General features: G+C 42.5%; 1 protein-coding gene across 4 annotated transcripts in view; it reads left to right on the top strand.

Annotated features, from left to right (window-relative positions):
* BCAT1 (branched chain amino acid transaminase 1) overlaps positions 1-18,420 on the top strand; it is a 78,955-nt gene that overhangs the window by 43,429 nt on the left and 17,106 nt on the right. For 2 of the 4 annotated variants that reach the window (XR_003091703.1, XM_025191327.1), the window contains exons 3-8: positions 2,894-3,094; positions 4,164-4,220; positions 5,806-5,916; positions 6,837-6,956; positions 11,603-11,766; positions 14,103-14,245. Coding sequence is in view for 2 of the 4 variants with exons in the window: in XM_025191327.1 (XP_025047112.1) it covers positions 2,894-3,094; positions 4,164-4,220; positions 5,806-5,916; positions 6,837-6,956; positions 11,603-11,766; positions 14,103-14,245 (796 nt within the window). In the remaining 2 variants the exon portion in view is untranslated. The remainder of the gene's footprint in view (positions 1-2,893; positions 3,095-4,163; positions 4,221-5,805; positions 5,917-6,836; positions 6,957-11,602; positions 11,767-14,102; positions 14,246-18,420) is intronic. The other 2 variants (XR_003091704.1, XM_025191328.1) reach the window with 1 other exon arrangement.

The raw sequence follows: 18,420 nt of genomic DNA, 5'->3' as shown, positions 1-18,420 counted from the left end.
CCTCCATTCCTGCCAGCCCAGCCCCATGCTCCCTGCCCCAGCCTAGCTGCAGCTCCCTCCCACCCCCACTGCTTCCCTACCTACTGCCTGGAGCAGCAGCCCTGCCTAGAAGCTGCGCACCAGAGTGCGAGCAAGGCATGGGGGCTGGGCAGGGTACAATTGGTGAGCACTCACAGGCCGGATGGAATTGCCTGGTGGGCCGGATCTGGGCCACGGGCTGTATTTTGGCTGCCCCTGAGTTAAAGCAAGACCCATGAGGCATGGGCATGCCTGTAGGGATGGGGCTGGAGGCCATAATTAGCACCGGTGAGGCACATGTGGTTTAGCTAGGGGCTTGGGCCCAGAGCTAAGCAAGAGAAGGAGGGATTAGAACAAGCAATTGAGACTAGTTAGATTTAGCTCGCTATGAGTCTCCAAAAGTGGCCTCCCAAATACATGTGTCATCCAAAAAGCCTAGAAGGTAAGGACAAGGGGGTAGCTGTGGGAGGCCACAGGAAGTGATGGTAGACACAGTTTTAATTATTGTTGCTCCTTTTGACCGAAGCAGTTAGTATTTGGGGCTTCACAAGGCTGTTTCTGTTTGGACAGGAAATGGGTGGGGCATGCCAGGTATATTTACCGTGCTGTGCTGCCTTCAAGTTTGCACAAAGACTGGACATAGTTGATAAAATAAAATGGCCTGAATCGGAGATATCTAAATTAAAAGTGGTCTTGAATTCAAGGGTAAGAGTGACTACCTAACACCTTTGAAAAAATCACCCTGCTTTGATTTTGGATATTGAAGTCTTTGGTAAGTAAAAGCTTCCTTATTCAGAAGAATATTTGATTACATGCTTGACTTTTGAGTACATGCTTAAAGTTGAGCTCTTGCCTAACTGTTTTCCTAAATTAAGGCATACATGTAGGTGGCTGATTTTGAAGTGACCATCTTTCAAAATTCTGTTTTTGGTTGGTTTTTTTTTTTGATTGTGTCTGCTCTTTTCAACCTCTCTTTTGCAGTTGGTTAATAAAGAGGATATTATTGAAAAGCTCCTGTGTTGGTTTCAGAAAATCTTGAAGCAAACTGTTCCCTTTAGAGAATTTACTGTCAGCAGGCTAATTCTTAGTATAAATCAGTGATTCTCAATTTTTTTAGATTCAAGATATCCTTTGTTAGACTTAAATCACCCCTTTGAAAATGCCAGCTCTTTGATTTCACTTGTTTTTTTGACTACAGAAATTAATAGAGCAATTCTTCTGTTGCAAAGACTTCAGAAAGACCCCACCCAACACCTCAGAATGGTTTTGAAACTCTGGATTTCTTTTGGAAGTCTTTTGGTTTATCACATGAAACTTGTAGGTGTGCAAACCTACCAGTGCTAATATTGTGTGGCTCACAAGGGCACCCTTAAAAGGATCTCACCCCAGACAGTTGCAGTACCCTGGGTGTGAATCACTGCTATGAAGAGTTAAGAGCAATAATTGCTGTTTCGTCAATTTATTTGTTAATGCAGCCTAGCTAATGCACCATAATATCTAGACAGGCCCTGTAATTGGTGATGGTTTAAAACAGGCTTCTAGCTATTCATGTGCTTCAGCTTTCAGCTGATTTCACATCTAAGCCATTATGCAAAATAATAATGAAAATAGGCTAGTGTTCATTAACGATCGCTTGAAAATCAGATTGTGCAACCATTGTACTCTTAGAAGAGGACGTTTTAATATAAGTCTTGCTCTTAAATTTTGAGCCAGAATTTGTCTTGCTTCCAAAAAAAATTATCCTTAACCTGAGAAGCCAAGTCCTTTGCAGAGGCCATGACAGCAAGTGTTGAACCTTAGTGGACATTTGAATTTATTGAACAGCTGTTCAAAACTATGGAGCAGCTTGTCTTTCTCCCACCTCATGGATGCCACTTATCTTGTAGAAAGAAACAGTTAGCTAGGTTAGTCTGAAGTCAGGCACAAGGCAAGGTAGACTGGCACTTTACAGATGAACTAAATGAGAGTCGCACAGCATGAACTTTCTTGAGCCTGAGCTTACTTCATCATATGTCATAAAAGGACATGGACAGAGCAGTGGCAGTGTATCAAACAGAGGGGGATTTGAATATGAAAGACAGGCAAAGAAGGAAGGGGAGAGGAAAGTGGGGTACTGCATAGAGAGGCAAACACATAATAAACCCATAGGGACAAAGGGGTCAAAAAAGTTAGTCCAGGTAATGGGATGAGAACCTGCAGTCTGTGTTTAGACTATACTTAATACAATCCAGTCTGAGGGTTTCTTGTTCTACAATTTTGCATTGAACCTCATTTTTAAAATGAATATATCTTGTAGTCATAATCCCTTCCTCCTTTTTACCTAAGAGCAAATTCCTTTTCCCCACTGAGTTGGTTCAATTTGACTGGGCAGACAACTTGTGGAAAGGACAAGAGCAGAAAATGAAACCAAGCCTCTGCTTCACACTCCTCTCCATCCATTTCCTACTGTACCAGCACCACAGTCTGCTCTTCTTGCCTACCCTTCCTCCACATTGTGATTCAGGGAAGAATACTCATTTTCCTCTTGAAAATCACAGTCTTGCCTTGTGTGAAGTAATTTTTACCCTCTGCATACATACAAATGTATAGGGAAATTACTGGACTATTTATCTAAAAGATTTCCATCCATAGATGGAATATTTTCCAATAATTATTTTCCTTTTCTTAAATAATGTTAATAATTGTAATGCAAAGTGTTCTGTATGTATGTGCATGTGTGTAATCATGCATGTTTGTGCCTATTTCATATAAATAATCTTACCCACCTCTTAGTCACTTCTGGATTGCACATTTGTACATCCACAGTAACTGGTACATAAGCATTTTTAATCCAATTTGGTTTTTATATCATGCACTTGTTTCACTTTTTTTCCAGGCTGAAGACTTAATTATTACCCCGGCAACTACTCTCAAGGAAAAACCAGACCCCAATGGTTTGGTGTTTGGAACTGTGTTCACAGATAACATGTTGATAATTGAATGGTCTTTGGCTTCAGGATGGGAGAAACCTCATATTAAGCCTCTTGAGAATCTTTCATTACATCCAGCCTCATCATCTCTCCACTATGCTGTGGAAGTGAGTACTGAATGGGTTGGGAATTTATCTTTTACTAAGTTTTTGAAAACCTAATCTTGTAATATAAGTATTGCCGCTGTCTTAGTTGCACACAACTAACACATGGCTGAATTTTGCTGTGCTAACACATTGCTGAATTTTCCTATGCTAACATTGGTCTCAGTTTCAAGTAACTCCATTGGCCTTAGTGGAGTTACCTTATATTCGCTTTTGGGTAATTGAGAACTCTCTTGGCCCATGGTTTCCAGTTCATTTTACCATATACTCTGTGACACTGAAACGTGCTGTATTACACTCCAAGAATGATTTTATTAATTTGGGGGTGGGGCACAGACATGAAACAGATAGATCCTCTAAGATCCTTAGTTTGGACTGTAGAATCTGCCTAGCATGTCTTTGTTTGTGACTTCTGCTAGCTACCTAGTTCTTTGGTAGCTTCATAATATTGCAAATGATGTGTTGGAACAGAGAGAAAAAGCAAGGAGTTGCCTATAAGAAAGTGAAATGTCACAGCTGGAAGCCAGCGTGGTGGTGTTTTAAAAAATACCTAGTGATGAATGTCTACAGTGGTCTTTTCTGTATCATTGGAGCAGCGTGCTCTATACTCTCATTCATGTCAGAGCCTCAGTAAAGTACTTTGAACGGCTTAGGAACACAGGGTGAAAACATGCATCCTGATTCTCCTCCCACTTCAGTGTAAACTGTGAGAGACTCTACCAAGTCAGTAGAATTACACTAGTATAAGAGAAGCGTAAGTAAAGGGAGAATCAGGTATATGACCTTTTCTTTCTGTCACTGGGCTCTAATGCCTACTCTACTTTTATTTTTTCCATTCACTTACCTAACCTTCTGGGATCTGTACTAATGATTATAGATCCCTGTGGCTAAGTATACTAGTGACAACTCTTGACCTGCCCAAGAAGCAGGCAACCACGCTGGAGTCCCAACATTATTTCACTCATAGTAGCCTATTACTTCTGGCCCAGTCTGGAATCATTGCTAATATGAATGTGCTCTTTCTTTTTTTTTTTTTTTTTATTTTACCCTTGTTGCATCACGTTTCCTCTAGCCAAGAGGACAGACAGAGGAGAATCTGGTGTCAATGCTGTGGCTCAATGAATACACAGTGGGTATAATAAAAATGATCAATTTGGCATTCCGTCCCTTTTTCTCCTTGCCCTTCATGATACACTTTGATAGCCTGGATCTGCTAGCTTCCAGATCCAGTTCTTGTGATGTACAAATACCAGATAATATTGTGTACATATTTGTAGCAGCAAACCAGCAAGCAACTGCAGCTGTTGCTTTCCTTGGAATAGAGCATTCCTGAAACACTGTCATTGGCTTCCTTTTTAACAAGTGAAAAGTTTACTGAGCTTTGAAAAGTTACAAAAATCTGTCCTGGGGCGGTAAGAGCGGGTGTGGAATGATGTAATGATGTAACAGCTTGAGCAAGCATTGTGTTTCAATAGAGATTTGATTCTATTTCTACCAGACCATTGGACAAAACTTAGCAGTAGCATTCCTTCCTCTTCCCTCTCATACAGATTCTAGTAAATGCATGTTGTGAGGAAAAACTCTCTATAGTAAACCCATTTGGCATTACAAAAAATAGCTTATAGCGGGTCCAGTACAAAATGCAAGTTTCCATGTCATCAACTATGCTATGACTTATTAAAGGTGCTTTTTGTTCTCTAGCTACAGTGTCCTATTTGTGACGTGTGTGTGTGTGTGTCTCGTGTGTTTAAAAAAAATGCTTCTTAATGGGGAGAACATAGTCCATAGTAATAAGAGCAGCATTGAAGGTGAGAAGTCCCAAGTTCTCATTTTGGCTCTGCTATTTAACTGATGGGCAGCCTAGAGAAATTTGCTAAGGCTCTGTTTATATTGCAGTTGGGCTGTCTTAAAGCCTTAGATAGACCTATCCTATTCTAACCCTTATGGAAAAATGCTGTATAATTTAGGATTACATTAAAATTACTCTTAAAAACACAAAACTATCAAGCTCTAAGCTGTACTATAGAGCTTAGTATTGTTTTGGAATCATCCTCAAATTATCAGATGTTTTTAGTAGTTTTCTGGTAAATTCTTTTGGAAGACCATGGGCCAGATTTTCTGGTGTGCTCGAAGTAGTTGAGTTTAGCCTGTAAATTATCAGTAGAGAATATATGTTAAAGCTAATTGATCTGGCTCTAGGATCAAGGCATTGCAACTGCCTCCCTTAATTCTTCTCCTGTCCTTTACCCTTACCCCTGTACAAATGCACGCTGGGCTGAGCCCTGAGGCAAAGTTATCATGTTACCTTAAATTCTGCAGGCATTTTTTCTAAGGGAAGTTATTGTTTGGGGTCAGTCCTGACATTAGTCAGGTTATGAGGGGATAGTTAAGTCAACCCCATGCTACAAATATTAAGTTGTAGCTAGATTTCATTATAATTGCTAGCTCCCCTGATGCTGATATGCTTATAGCATACTGAAGGCTAGCGCAGGAATGAAAACAGTCCTTAGTCTCACCAAGATATTGTAAGGACTAATTAGCCTTTATACAGTGCTTTGAAGATGTAGTTAGAGAAGTGCTAAATGCTTTCATTTCCAATGGGCATGTTCTGTATTTTTTTCACTGGTCATCATGCAGTTACCTTGCATAGTGATTGTCTGTATCTGATTCTCTTTTTTTTTTTTCCCACCCCCTCCCTTTCTGGCTTGGTGCAGCTGTTTGAAGGAATGAAAGCTTACAGAGGAGTGGATGGTAAAATCCGCCTGTTCCGCCCCATGCTCAACATGGACCGGATGGCACGGTCAGCAAAGCGAGCCACGCTGCCAGTACGTAATTGAAGCACGTTTTAACCTCCTTATGCTAGGAAAGTATTTTTATTTTTAGGCTGAAGCTCTGCAGCAGCTGTAACTCTCGCTGAACACCAGAGCTCTTCATCTCTATCGTTATAGAAGTTCAGCCATGGGAAAGTGATCACTTCAGGGAGCTACTAAAATCAAAATTTGGGGATTTACTAAACCTCTTTAGAGATGAAGGCATGTAATACAAACATTCATCTGAGCATTTATATATAGGTAGGTGGCCAAACTGTGCCCTCTCCCATATAAGCCCATACAATTCCCCAAGTCAAATTTAGCCTGGCATCCCTAGTGGCTAGGTCTGCAAGGCCCAAGTTTTATTCTTAGTTCTGCTAAGAGTTTTTTACCTAGTTGGATGACTTCGCATCTGACAGCCAACCACATATTCTCACTATGCTAGTGAACTTCCAGCAGGACAGAAGGTACCTTTCTAGTACTTGCACGCTGGCCTGTGCATTCCCTGCCATGTCAGTTATCCAGCTTTCTGGAGGCATTTTCCAGTAAAGTGGGACATCCGGTCTCCTTGCTTGTTCATCACTTTCTAGAAAACCTTGAAGAAGAGCTGGTCTCCACACTTAGGGAACAAACGGAAAAGTTGAGGTGTACCTCTGTGCATATTGAGCTTTTTCTAGTGTCCATTGCAAGCTGGAACCATAATTGTTCATCCCACTGTTTCCTTGATTGTGTTTGGACAATACATTTCCTAACCGCATGAAGATACTCAGGATAGTTCATTTCTGGGGTGGTTACAGCCACAGGGCCCTTGCATCCATGCTCTGTCACACCAATGATAGTGGTATAATTCTGTGGACCTCTGTAGCCTGTCATCCTGATTTAAAAGTTCCCAGGAGTATGTTTCTGATAAAGCTGGGTTCTTTCTTTATTTTCAGTGTTTTGATAAGCATGAACTCTTAGATTGTATCCGGAAGCTTGTGGAAGTGGAAACAGAGTGGGTCCCCTACTCAGCCTCTGCCAGCCTGTACATCCGCCCTACATTGATTGGAATAGAGGTGGGGAAAATCTTTCTTTTTTCAGTTGTATGTACATGTTCATTGCTTTGTTGTTGTGTTGTCCTACCCTGGTTTGGCACTAATATTCTGGCACTTAGCCCCTGACATTCATTTAATGGCACAATCAGCTCACATCTGTGATACCAACAATCACATGCCCTACTATGCCACATGTGCATGCAGTTTTTGGGAGGAGAAATCAGATTTCAGTTCTGTTCTTTCAGCTTGCCAGTATAGGTGGAGCTTAAGATGGACCTCTTGTTCTCAGACTTACATCAGTGGTTTTACAAAGTATTTGGTATAACATATTTTAAACAAAATCTTACAAGGCAGCAATTTGGAAATATTGAAATATTGGAAACTGTCATGGCTATATGGCTGCATTTTGCATTTATGTTTGTGAAGATACACCTCAGCCCAAAAATAATATTTTTGCACTGTCTTGCATTTGCATGCTCAGTGGCTGTGTCTACACCTGCATTTAACTATGGAGTAGACTACTTAGCTGTCAGAGATGGTATTATCGTATGGTAATTAACTATGGTTAAACGCATGCGTATATGCTGGCTTCTGGCATAAAGTGTGCTCAGTCAGCCCGGCAGCATGGGGCCAGACTATACTTTCAGCAACCTTGTGCCCCAGCCAGCTTCTGCCATCTGACGCCACCACCCAGAGCCCGGGACTGACCCCCCACCCCCAGTGCCCTCAGCCCTGGCATAAACTTCTCTACCCCAGCTCAAATTGCTGCTGTTCTGGGGGCACATGTAGACACGGTGCCCAGGAGTAGTTTACTTTGGCTCAGACTGCTCTGGAGTTTATTGCTTAAAATTAATTGCACATGTAGATGTACCCACTAATCACTATTTGCCTTCCTTCCTCCCTTCCTCATTCCCTTCTCCTACTGTTAATGGGCAGTTTTGACCTTTCCTGTTCTTAGAACATAAATACATCTATTTTTCACCAATTGACAGAGAATCATGAATCAGCTAACAAGTTCATTTTGTGTGTTCTTATTTGCTTGCTAAAAATGTCTGGCCATGCTATGAGAACAGCAGACTTGGGAAGAAAAGACTGCCTGATAGCACAGCTAGAGCTAAACTGGTTTGCACACTTCAGAGCTGAAAGTGAAAACTGTACCACTGGTAAAATACAAGATAATTTCAGTGATAGGAAGAATTGTTAACTACAGTGTTTAGTCCTAACTCTTTATTCCGATCTTTGCATTATTCCAATTTCTGCCCACCTGTTTTTCACAGTTAAGGTTCTTTTTTGCAGTTGACTTAAGAGTTCATTTATGTTTCCCACAGCACCATCTAGTGGAAATATTTGTTCAGATCCTTAGATTTAATGTACATTTTCTCTTAACTGTGAACAATTGCAGTATGCGTGTGTGTGTGTTTAAAGAACTTAAAGTTTTAATTGAGGTTTTGTAATAAAAAGCATACAGTAGCATTTGTCTTTAAAAATGAAATAATACATGAGAATGAGCTATATGAGACATGTTTACATATATTCAGTGACTGATTCATGGTTCCATGCTATTCGGACTTCCAAACCTCAAGAGTAAATTAAAGTTATTCCACCATGAAGGACAATTTACAATCTCTGTCTTATGATTGAACCTATATCTTACTTCTGGGTGAAACCTACCTCAGTTGTTCCCCTGTAGTCATATGTTTGTATGCACCTACACAAATTGCTTGTGGGTGTAGATCCCTAATGTCTATAAAATGAATAGGGAATAAGGAAGTGATTTTTCTGAACATTTTCCTTGCTTGTCAGTTCTCATAAAAGGGAAAACTTTTATGGTTCACTAAAGCACCAGTGCCAGAATCAATATTCCCAGCTCTGTCCCTGACTTGCTGTTTGCCGCAGGGCAAATCACTGTAGGTTGGTCATATAACCTCCAGCTTTTATAAACAGAAGTAGGGGCTTAATTTTAATTTTAAGGTGTATAAAGCACTTGCAGGTCCTAATCTGTAACATTGTAAATATTAAAAATCACGATTTGCAATTTTTACAGAGGTTTATCATGAGAGGGCTTTGTTAGGCAAGTGAAGTTCTCTGATGGGGTTTATACCCATGTCAAACAGAGAAATACCCTGTTCCCAGAATGCCTTTTCTTCTTTATTTCTTTTATTCTCTCTTTCTATAAATGGCTGTCATTCTTGGATGTAGATCAACTGTGTTGGGATATGTCCAGGCACAGATGATTCACTTCATTGGGTGACACAGATGTCACCTGTTGTCCTACAGGGTTGGGCCTCTACCACTCCCTGGACTTAAGGGACCCAATCCTACAGGACAACAGCATGTGGGAGAATCTCAAGCATCTGTGGTGAGGTGAGGGGCATGTACATCTGCTTGAGCGTTGTGCCACCATATAGATTTTTATGGCAGTACAAAGGCAATGTCTATTTGCAGCCTCTGATTCACATAACAAATAATAGGACTTTCTGTCATTTATATCTGTATTTTGACAATCTACTTCAGTTGCCACTGAGCAGCATGTGGATATTACTTAATTTACTTTTTTCAGTTAGCCATTTTGTTGAAGGACTGAGAAGTGCTGGGAAATCAAAAATGGCTTCAGTAGAGCTGAAGGAAGCTTATCTGAATCTTCCAATAGTTCCATGGCCTCAGCAGAACCCTGGGATTGAGGTTGGGCTGGTTCAGATACCATCTTGACCCCTTGCAATTTGACCTCTAAGTTTTTTATAACATGAATTTATGTAATGGTTGCCCCTTTTAGAAAGAAGGGAGTACTGCTGTCCTTATTTGGGTGATCAGTTTGGCTGACAAGAGAGAAGATAGACGCCCATTTTAATTGGATCTAAAATCCCAGCACACAGCCAGGTTTTTGCTACTTGGAATCCTTCACATTCTTTCCCCGGGCACCTTCCCGGTTCCCTCTCATATAGGTTGCACACCGTGATCTCCTGTACATGTGCAGAGAGGCTGCTCCGATGTGCTGTAATTATAGCGCGTTGGAGCACACTTGATTAATCTGTGGTAATTACCAGACTAATTAATTAGCAGACACCAGCATCACGTGTCCCTGTGCTGAAAAATGGTGGCAGGGTGCTTTAAACTAAAGCACATTGAATTAGCTTTAGTTAAAGTGCCCCACTGCTATTTTTCAGCGCGGGGATGCTGGTACACGTTACACTCTGGGCACTTTTAATCGGTGCAGGTTTCGGAGCTGCGCTAATTAAAGCATCCCCTGCATCCTGGAACACGTCTGTAAATGCCTGGTAACAGCAGCCGTGTCAGATTCCTTAAGGTATTGCTCAGGAGGACTTGCTGGATTGACTTATTCTGTACTGTGGTGACTACACATGCCAAGATGTTTGGGTGGGCCACTTGCTGAAAGTGATTCCTCTTGACACAGAATTGACACTTGAATATTCTCCAGGGAGACAGGTTTGCTTCATTTTCAGGGGGACTTTATAGTAGGAAGAAACCAGCAATGATCCAGTCAAACAAGTCTGCTGTTGTGAATATACCTGAGCCAGAAAACCCAGATTAATAAGATTGTCAAGCTTTTTCTTCCAAACGTTCAGCGTTAGCATTCAGAACCTGTCACTTGGCAGCACAAATGTTACTTACGTGGCAGGATAAGTGAAGATAAACGGGGCTTTTCTTTCTTCCATCACTGCTTGGATCCCTAAGTAATGAGGTGGCATTGCCCCTCAACAAACCAGTTTCCTGAAGCATCAAAGGCTTTGCTCCCAACAATTTCATGCATCTGCTTAGCGGTTGGAGTTCTTCTATGTGAGGGGCAGGATCCATGATTGCTTGAGATTTCAACTCCTGAGGCTGAAGGAGTTGGGAAAGGGATACAGATATTCTAATCAAGTCAGAGAACACTTTATTCTTTCTATCTGTATTACAACCATTCATGTGTCTTTTGCATGAAGTGTAGCAGCCAGCACAGCAGTTTGAAACAATGGGTAGAAACAGATGTTGTTTGACTTCTCATTTGTGCCTCCTTAAAAAATCTTAAGGTGGCACAAATGCTGAGCAAATAGATGTCCTTACCTTTTGTTTCGCCACATAACAGGAAAATCAGTGGCACAATAAAAGGTAGTAATAGACTATGCCACTTTATTGCAGCAGACATCTGCTACCTTGTGCCACTTTTCCTACTCAGCTAGTAGGGCTGACTGGGCAGGGGAAAGCCCTGTTTTCCCCACTGCATTAGACCAATGGCATAGGTCTGGGCCAGTGGGGAAAGTGGGGAGATAACATCGCCCCTTGTCCTGCACCATCAAGAGTGGGATGAGAGGCAATGTGTACTTTGCCCAGTGAGGCAGATCATCTGTGCCCCGACACATCATGGCACAGCTGAATTCCTCCATTCAATAATGTCTATTTCTAGCCTTAATTTGAGAGAATTAAAATAGTATGCAGGTGACTAATTGTGCTAGTATATTGTAGCCCCATTCTTTTTTAGAAGTGGGATTTTTGGAACTAGTGTAAATCTTGCTATTCTGTTGTGGCCCTTGCACAAGTTCCAGCAGAGGTGTGTGGGCACCATCCTAATGCAGTTGCTCTTAAAGTGGTAATTCAGAAAGTCAGTGTCTAAACCTCAAAATAGAGAAGCCAACAAAGCAAGAATGATCTATGCATGCTTTACTTTTCAGCCTTCTCTTGGAGTCAAGAAGCCAACTAAAGCCCTACTGTATGTCATACTCAGTCCTGTGGGCCCTTACTTTGCAAGTGGAAGCTTTAATCCAATATCCTTGTGGGCAGATCCAAAATATGTAAGAGCCTGGAAAGGAGGAACTGGGGACTGCAAACTGGGAGGGTAAGAAAGTCTGATTGTACGCAAGCATTAGCTTTAATGTTTGACTGTGTTTACTTTTAGCAAGGTATTTAACCATGACTCTGATGCTGACTATCCCTTAAATGTAGCATATGTAGATATAATGCATGCTAAGTGTAGAGACAAAGAGATTTCTAAAACTGAAGTGATTACAAATTGTGAGTTATTCTTCAGTTGCCTGTTTTTTGTTCTGCTACACCAACCCTACAGGGTATTTCATGAAAGATCCCTTTGCAAAGCGAAGAACTGGGACAGTCAAGTGTCCACTTTAATATTTTGGCTGCTCCTTTTGCAGACTCCGATGCATCACTGAAGTGATGTTTTCAGTGTCATTCAGTGTAGCAACCTGCTGCCAGCTGGCCAAGGGAGAGCTTGACTGCTATTTTCCGTCCTTGGCAAAGTGTTCTGAGAAGCCATCTGTGATTGGCTTGGAGAATATGGGAATTCAGGGAAAGTGTTAGACAGATCTGAAGGTGGACCTCTGTGATCTGACAGTGCTCTGGTGTACCAAGCAGAAGTCCCAGGTTAGGCAAGAGTCTTCTATTAATGTGCTACCTGTTAATGTACTAGGCATCTTAGACAGTATGTATTTTGGCTGTTACCACAGCAGAGTAGCTGGGATCCTGGTTAAGTATGCAGTTTTGATGTGGTTAGATAATAGACTTGCTTATCAAAGAAAATAAATGCCTGATCTTTGTTTTGGAAGACATTGAGAACTTTCTTCTATGAGAGTCTTTTAGATGCAGAAAGCTAGTAGGAAATTTTCCTCTGATTACCTGGTTATGAAATACAATATTCTGGTATGATTTCAGCTTTGGTAGTGAGCAAGAAAGCAACATAATCCCATGGCTGCAAAAAGTTTCTTCCACCCAGTCCTCCTTTTTGTGACTCATATTTCTTTTTGTTGTCTTGTTATTATTTTTTAAATTAAATTATTGCTTGTTGTGCTACTCCATAAGAGAGTTGACCTGGAAAAGAGTATTAGGAATTCACACTGACTTGAGTTGGTTTTGAAATAGTGACTCGGAGGTGAATACATCCTGTTACCACAGCCCTCTTCTATCACATCTTTCCCATGTCTTTGACACACACCCTATGTGCAGCTGCTGGTTAGGAATCCTGTTAGTATCTGAGATGTTGGGAGTATCCAGATTTTTTTCAGCAGAGGCCACTGACAAAAGTAGTGAATGAATGTATGCTCTTTAGTTAGATTTAGTCTGCAGACAGCATTTGTAAAGAGCACTGACTGTTTATGGTTATGACCAAGTTCCTTACAAGCGCTTGTTATCTCTGAACAGATATTGGTTACTAGTAGATTGCCATCTCTCCCTCCCTTCACTTTAAGATGAATTGCACAATGGCACAGATGGAATAAGGCAGAAGTTTTTAAACTCAGGTTTGTGGATCATAATGAACTGCATGGGAAAGTAGTATTGTTTCTCTAGGATTCCAGCTGCTACATGGAATTAAAATAAACCCAAGAAAAATGCTATTTTTATATTTCTGTCTGTTGCACTGCACAAAATTGGATAGGAAAGGACAGAAATGGATCTCCTTCTCCACCAGTAGACATCCAAAAAGCAGATAAACATAAATGCAATCCTAATCAAGTCCCAGAATAATCATTTGTGCTTCTGCTTTTGACCATCTTAACTTTATGACTCAGCCAGAAAAGAGCAGTGAGGAAAACCCTTTTAGTATTAACATTTTTTCAAGACTTTACCCAGTGGACAGCAGCAACAGAGAGAGCCAAAGGGCAGAATGGCGCCTGCAGAGCTAGTATACCCCATGACTCCTTACTGAACTGCTCTAGGTTTTCTGCTTCTACAAGTAAACTTGCTTAGATCCATTTTTAAGTGCATAAAACCTGAAGTGTTTAGGCAGTTTACTGGGTAATATATAAGTTGTCTTGCTTGTGTAAACCTTTGAAGAAGTGTCAGAAGTTACATCCACATCCCAGGGTTTTGTGGAACTTCCTGGTTGTTCTCTGTCTTTCTCTAAAGCTTTACCCAGACAGTACAGAAACTCTTATGAATCCATATGAGATGCTGATAATTGGGTATCCCTTGACTCTGCTGAGTCCTTCAAAGTTCAATGCTTGTAGAAGTAAAACAACATGCAGACCATCCAATTAAGTGTAATTATGTCAGGGACACTCAGTGACTTTTCTGAGTGTTTTAATTAAAAGGCAGATTTTAAATCTGAGCACTGAAAATAATATAACCTGTTTTTAGGAGTAGGGAAAAAAAGTTTTGTCAAAAGATAATATCTAGTTAGGCACTGATGGCTTTTTTTTCTTTTTTCTCCCCTTTTGAAAGGAATTATGGTTCTTCTATTTATGCCCAGCATGAAGCCATAGAACTAGGGTGTCAGCAGGTTTTGTGGCTGTATGGAGAAGATCATCAAATAACTGAAGTTGGAACTATGAATCTGTTCCTGTACTGGAAAAATGAAGATGGAGGTATAGTAATATGCAGCATTAAACTTTTTACCTGGGCAGCCAGTTGTGATCTCATTGTCAGTGTTAATGGCATAGTTGTTATGTGAATTAATCTACTTGCAGCCTTAGGTTCTGGCCCAAAGAATGCTGTTCTACAATGCTTCCCTTCCTGTTTTAATGGCAGGAGGGATGTTACTCCCACCCATAACCCGGACACTTGCACTAACCCACACAGCTGTTTTTCAGAATTCCTCCTGCAATGCATGCTCCAAGTCTAAAGGGCACAAATTTCTTCCAGAGAAATATGGCTTGGAGTTGTCCCCTAATGAGAGAGAAAGGGATCAGACACTGTAGCCTTACAAAGCCATTGTTCTGTCAGTACTACAGTTCTGATTATCAGTAACCTTACAAAACACTGTTACTGTTTAAGTAGGGGACTGAGGGCCAAACTGTTGGGTTCGTGTTTCTAATTTCATTGGTGATATTTTTGGGCAAATCACTAAGCATGTCTATGTAAGACGTGCTTACCCAGCTTAGAAAAACACTTTGGGCACATCCAGACAAAAAAATGGAAAAAATGCGGTGCAGTGCACGCTCCAGGAACGTGCACCAGCAGACACAGAGGCTTGGTCCTTCCAGGAGATGCTCTGGCTGACCAGAGCATCTCCCCTCTAGTTCTGCCCCAGCTCTTCTAGCATGGCAGGACCCAAGAGGAGTGAGGAAACAGCAGTTTTCCTGAAGCGCAGCATTTTGCCCCACACTAAAGTGCACATGCAGGGGCTTGTGCAGTGGCAACAAATAGTGGCACAGATTTGTGCCTCTACTTTTTTTTGCCACAATAAGTGTATGCCCCTACATGTGGGGACACTTTTTGAGTCCAACCCTTGGCTAAACCTATATAAATGAGAAGTATTACTGTGATGATAAAGATTGTATCACACTGGACATTCTTGTAACTGGTGGGGCAAATTTGTGTGTATACATTCAGTGGAATTACAGCAGGGTGGAATTTGGCTCATTCTGCCTAGCAAAAGGACAGCATGAAAAAGGAGATAATTAGAATTTGATGTTCTCATTGTACTTTAACCAGGAATATTCAGGAATTATCCAGCTGCAATACCATAGTGTTCCAAAGATCTGCCAATCATTTGCATTACCAGTGCACAACTGAATAGTGCTATTGTGACATGGTTGTAACAAATAGTCATATCTCTTAACAGAACTGCTGTTCCACAGAATATGATCATTACCACTGCAGGGGTTATTAGCTACCTAGCAATGTATTAATTAATTCGTGCTTATGATCTAGAAACAGCAGAGTGCCCCACAAAAAGATTCCCCCAAAGAATATTAAAAATACACATCAGTCTATAGTTGCCTGTACTTTTGCATTGTGGCAAAAGACTGCTGTAATACTCTATCACTTCCCAAGGGGTAATAATTAGGTGGTCCATACTTTTGTTTCGTTGTGTAAATACTGCAGTTGAGAAGAGGGAGAGACCTTGCATAAAAATAGTGAGACTTGGCACTCAAAACCACAAGCATGAGAAAATACATCTCATTGTGTGGTTTTTAGAGCATACATGCGGCTTGTGTACATGCTGTGTTTTGCATAAAATAAGCCAAGGTCCAAAATCAACAACACCTTTACTAACGCGTTGGATGAGGACTCATTTCAGCAGTGCTTTAGATGATGGTGTAGTTTTACTATGAGCTATTGCTGGATCATTTTAGCCACTGTAAAGAAAAGAGGTGTCCAATATTCCAGTCTTGAGCAGGGAATGGGGAGCCTAGTAAATGTCTCCTTCATAATGATTCAAGTGAGAGGGAGGCAGCAACACAATTGCTAGTAAATCTGCCTGACACTTCATGCTGTTCTGGTACTTCTAGTATTGCTCTGCTGAAGCTTATAAAGTAGCTACATCTAAATGGCTATTATTACAGAAATAAATGACTGCAGTTGCTTTCATTTATGAAATTCTACTTGCAGCAGTGACATGTGTGAGGAATGGCAAAGAGCCAGGATTGTTTCCATGTTTACAAAAGGTAAAGCTTGATCCCTCTAAGCTTACGTTTTCAGAGCACACAATGGTGCTGAAAGACAGCAGCCATCGGGGGTGTGTCTCTTTCTCCTATTTGAAAGGCCTAACTTGCAGGGGTGGAAGACCTTAAAATAAATGGCTGATCTAGAGAATGAGGGCTGGAAATTATGAATTCTGGTTTTATTTCCCAAAGTACATTTTTTCTGAATTCTGGTTTTATTGAATAGCTTAGTGCCTCTGATGACCCCTCAGTAAAATGGGAATCATAATTCATAATACCCACTTCAAACAGGTGATGTGAGTCTTAATTACATTAAACCTCTTTGAAACTTCAGGCTACATCCTCACGAGCGAGCATGTGCCTGTTGAAGTATCTCAAAGAAGTTTGAAATGCCACAGGAGGCACACCACAAATGAAAAAATATTTCCTGCTCTGCAGACATGCAATGCAGGCTCTAAGTTTGATACCTGGAAATACCAATATCAAAAGAAAACACAGCCAAAAAAAAAAAAAAAGCAGTGCAAGGCATGCTCCTGGAGCATAGCCCAAAGCAACTGGAGGCTGGGTGCTCCAAGAAGATGCTGTAGCACCTGGCCAGAGCATCTCTATGCCTGCTGCATGCCCCTGCTACTCCATCACATTGCCTCAGCATGCTGGAGGAAACAGAAGTGGGACAAGGCTGGCACCAGTGGCCTGGACTCAGGCTCTGTCTTCAGTAAGCAGAGATGTGGGAGTGGAGGGGACTGTGAGGGGACTCTGTGGGTGGGGGTGGGTTCCCCCACCTGCCCTCCCCATGGCACACAGCCCAACCCCCCACCTGCAGCAGCCAGCAGTGGGCCCTCATGTCACTCGTGGCCTGCTGCAGACAGAGTCCCCTGGCAGCGAGCAACACTGCCTGAAACCCAGGGGCTAAGTGTGGCTCACAGAGTTGGCCCAGCCCGCTGGTACATGCCTTCATACAGAACTGGTTTGGCTCCTACTGCCACTGGGGGCTTGTAGGCCTGCAGGCAGGAGCCACGCATCATTGGGCAGGGCCAGCTTCTGCCTTAACATGGTGGGCATGCAGAAGCAGGAGCCAGCCTGGCCTGGCGGTGCAGGGTGTTGGCTGCAGTGCCAGGAACCCCCAGTGGCAGCAGGAGCCAGCCCGGTTCCGTGTGCAGGTGTGCACCTGCTGGCCAGGCCGGCTCCGTGCGCCACATTTAGCCCCCAGGTTTCAGGCGATGCAAGGGTCCACTGCTGGCTGTTGTTGCTGTGGGGTGGGGTGGGGAGTGCTGTGTGCTGTGGGTGGTGCAGGCAGGAGACCCACCTCTCCCACACAGTCCCCTCCAACACCACACAGTCCCCCCACACAATCCACCCACAAACCCCATGCCCATGAGCCCGCACATTTGGGGCCAGGAGGACACACTTCAACCATTCAAAGCAGGCCACTGTAAAGAGCAAATCTTCTGGACAATAGCTGCCCAGATGGCAGAGTGGGGGCACCAGAAGACATAACAGCAGTGACACCCAAAGGCTAAATGTGCAGCCACGGCCCATTGGTAGCTAGCTCAGAGGTTCTGTTGCAGTGCCCATGCCACAGCCCAGGTGGCCATGCAGTCCCTGCCCGGGTCTGGAAGGCACGCAGTCATGGGGCCTTGGGTCCAAGGAGGCTCATGCTGTCACAAGTGGCAGCAGGTCACAGCGGGGCAGCAGCCCCCACTGACAGACTGCTGCAGTGGGTAGAGGGTGCAGGGGCCACTCTAGGTAAGGGCTGATTCAGCAGTCCAGCTGGCACAAGGGGCTAGTGTCCCCAGATACCAACTGTCCAGGCCTCAGAAGTTCCTGAGGGCAAATACCACCTGTGCTGGCCCCATCCTCTAGCCTCCCTGGCTGAAGAGCTAGGAGGAGCTGGGCAGGGTCGGTTTGCCCCAAGTGGTACAATTTGCCCTACACCAAAGTGCATATTCAGGCACATGTGCTGAGGCACAAATCTCTGGCACAAATTTGTGCTACTGCTACTTGAGCTGCTGCAAGTGCATGTGCCTGTATGTGTGGATGTGCTCTCAGATGAAAAGCCTTGAAGAACCACTCAGTAATAATATGTTATGTAAATAAAGCTGGATAATTATTGTATATCTTGTCCCCTGTGACAACAATGATTTTAGAGGAAC

The sequence above is a fragment of the Alligator sinensis genome, unplaced genomic scaffold (assembly GCF_000455745.1).
Source record: "Alligator sinensis unplaced genomic scaffold, ASM45574v1 scaffold1599_1, whole genome shotgun sequence".
Taxonomy (NCBI): domain Eukaryota; kingdom Metazoa; phylum Chordata; order Crocodylia; family Alligatoridae; genus Alligator; species Alligator sinensis.
Note: the sequence above shows the minus strand (reverse complement) of the source record. Positions and strands in the feature narration are given on the sequence as shown.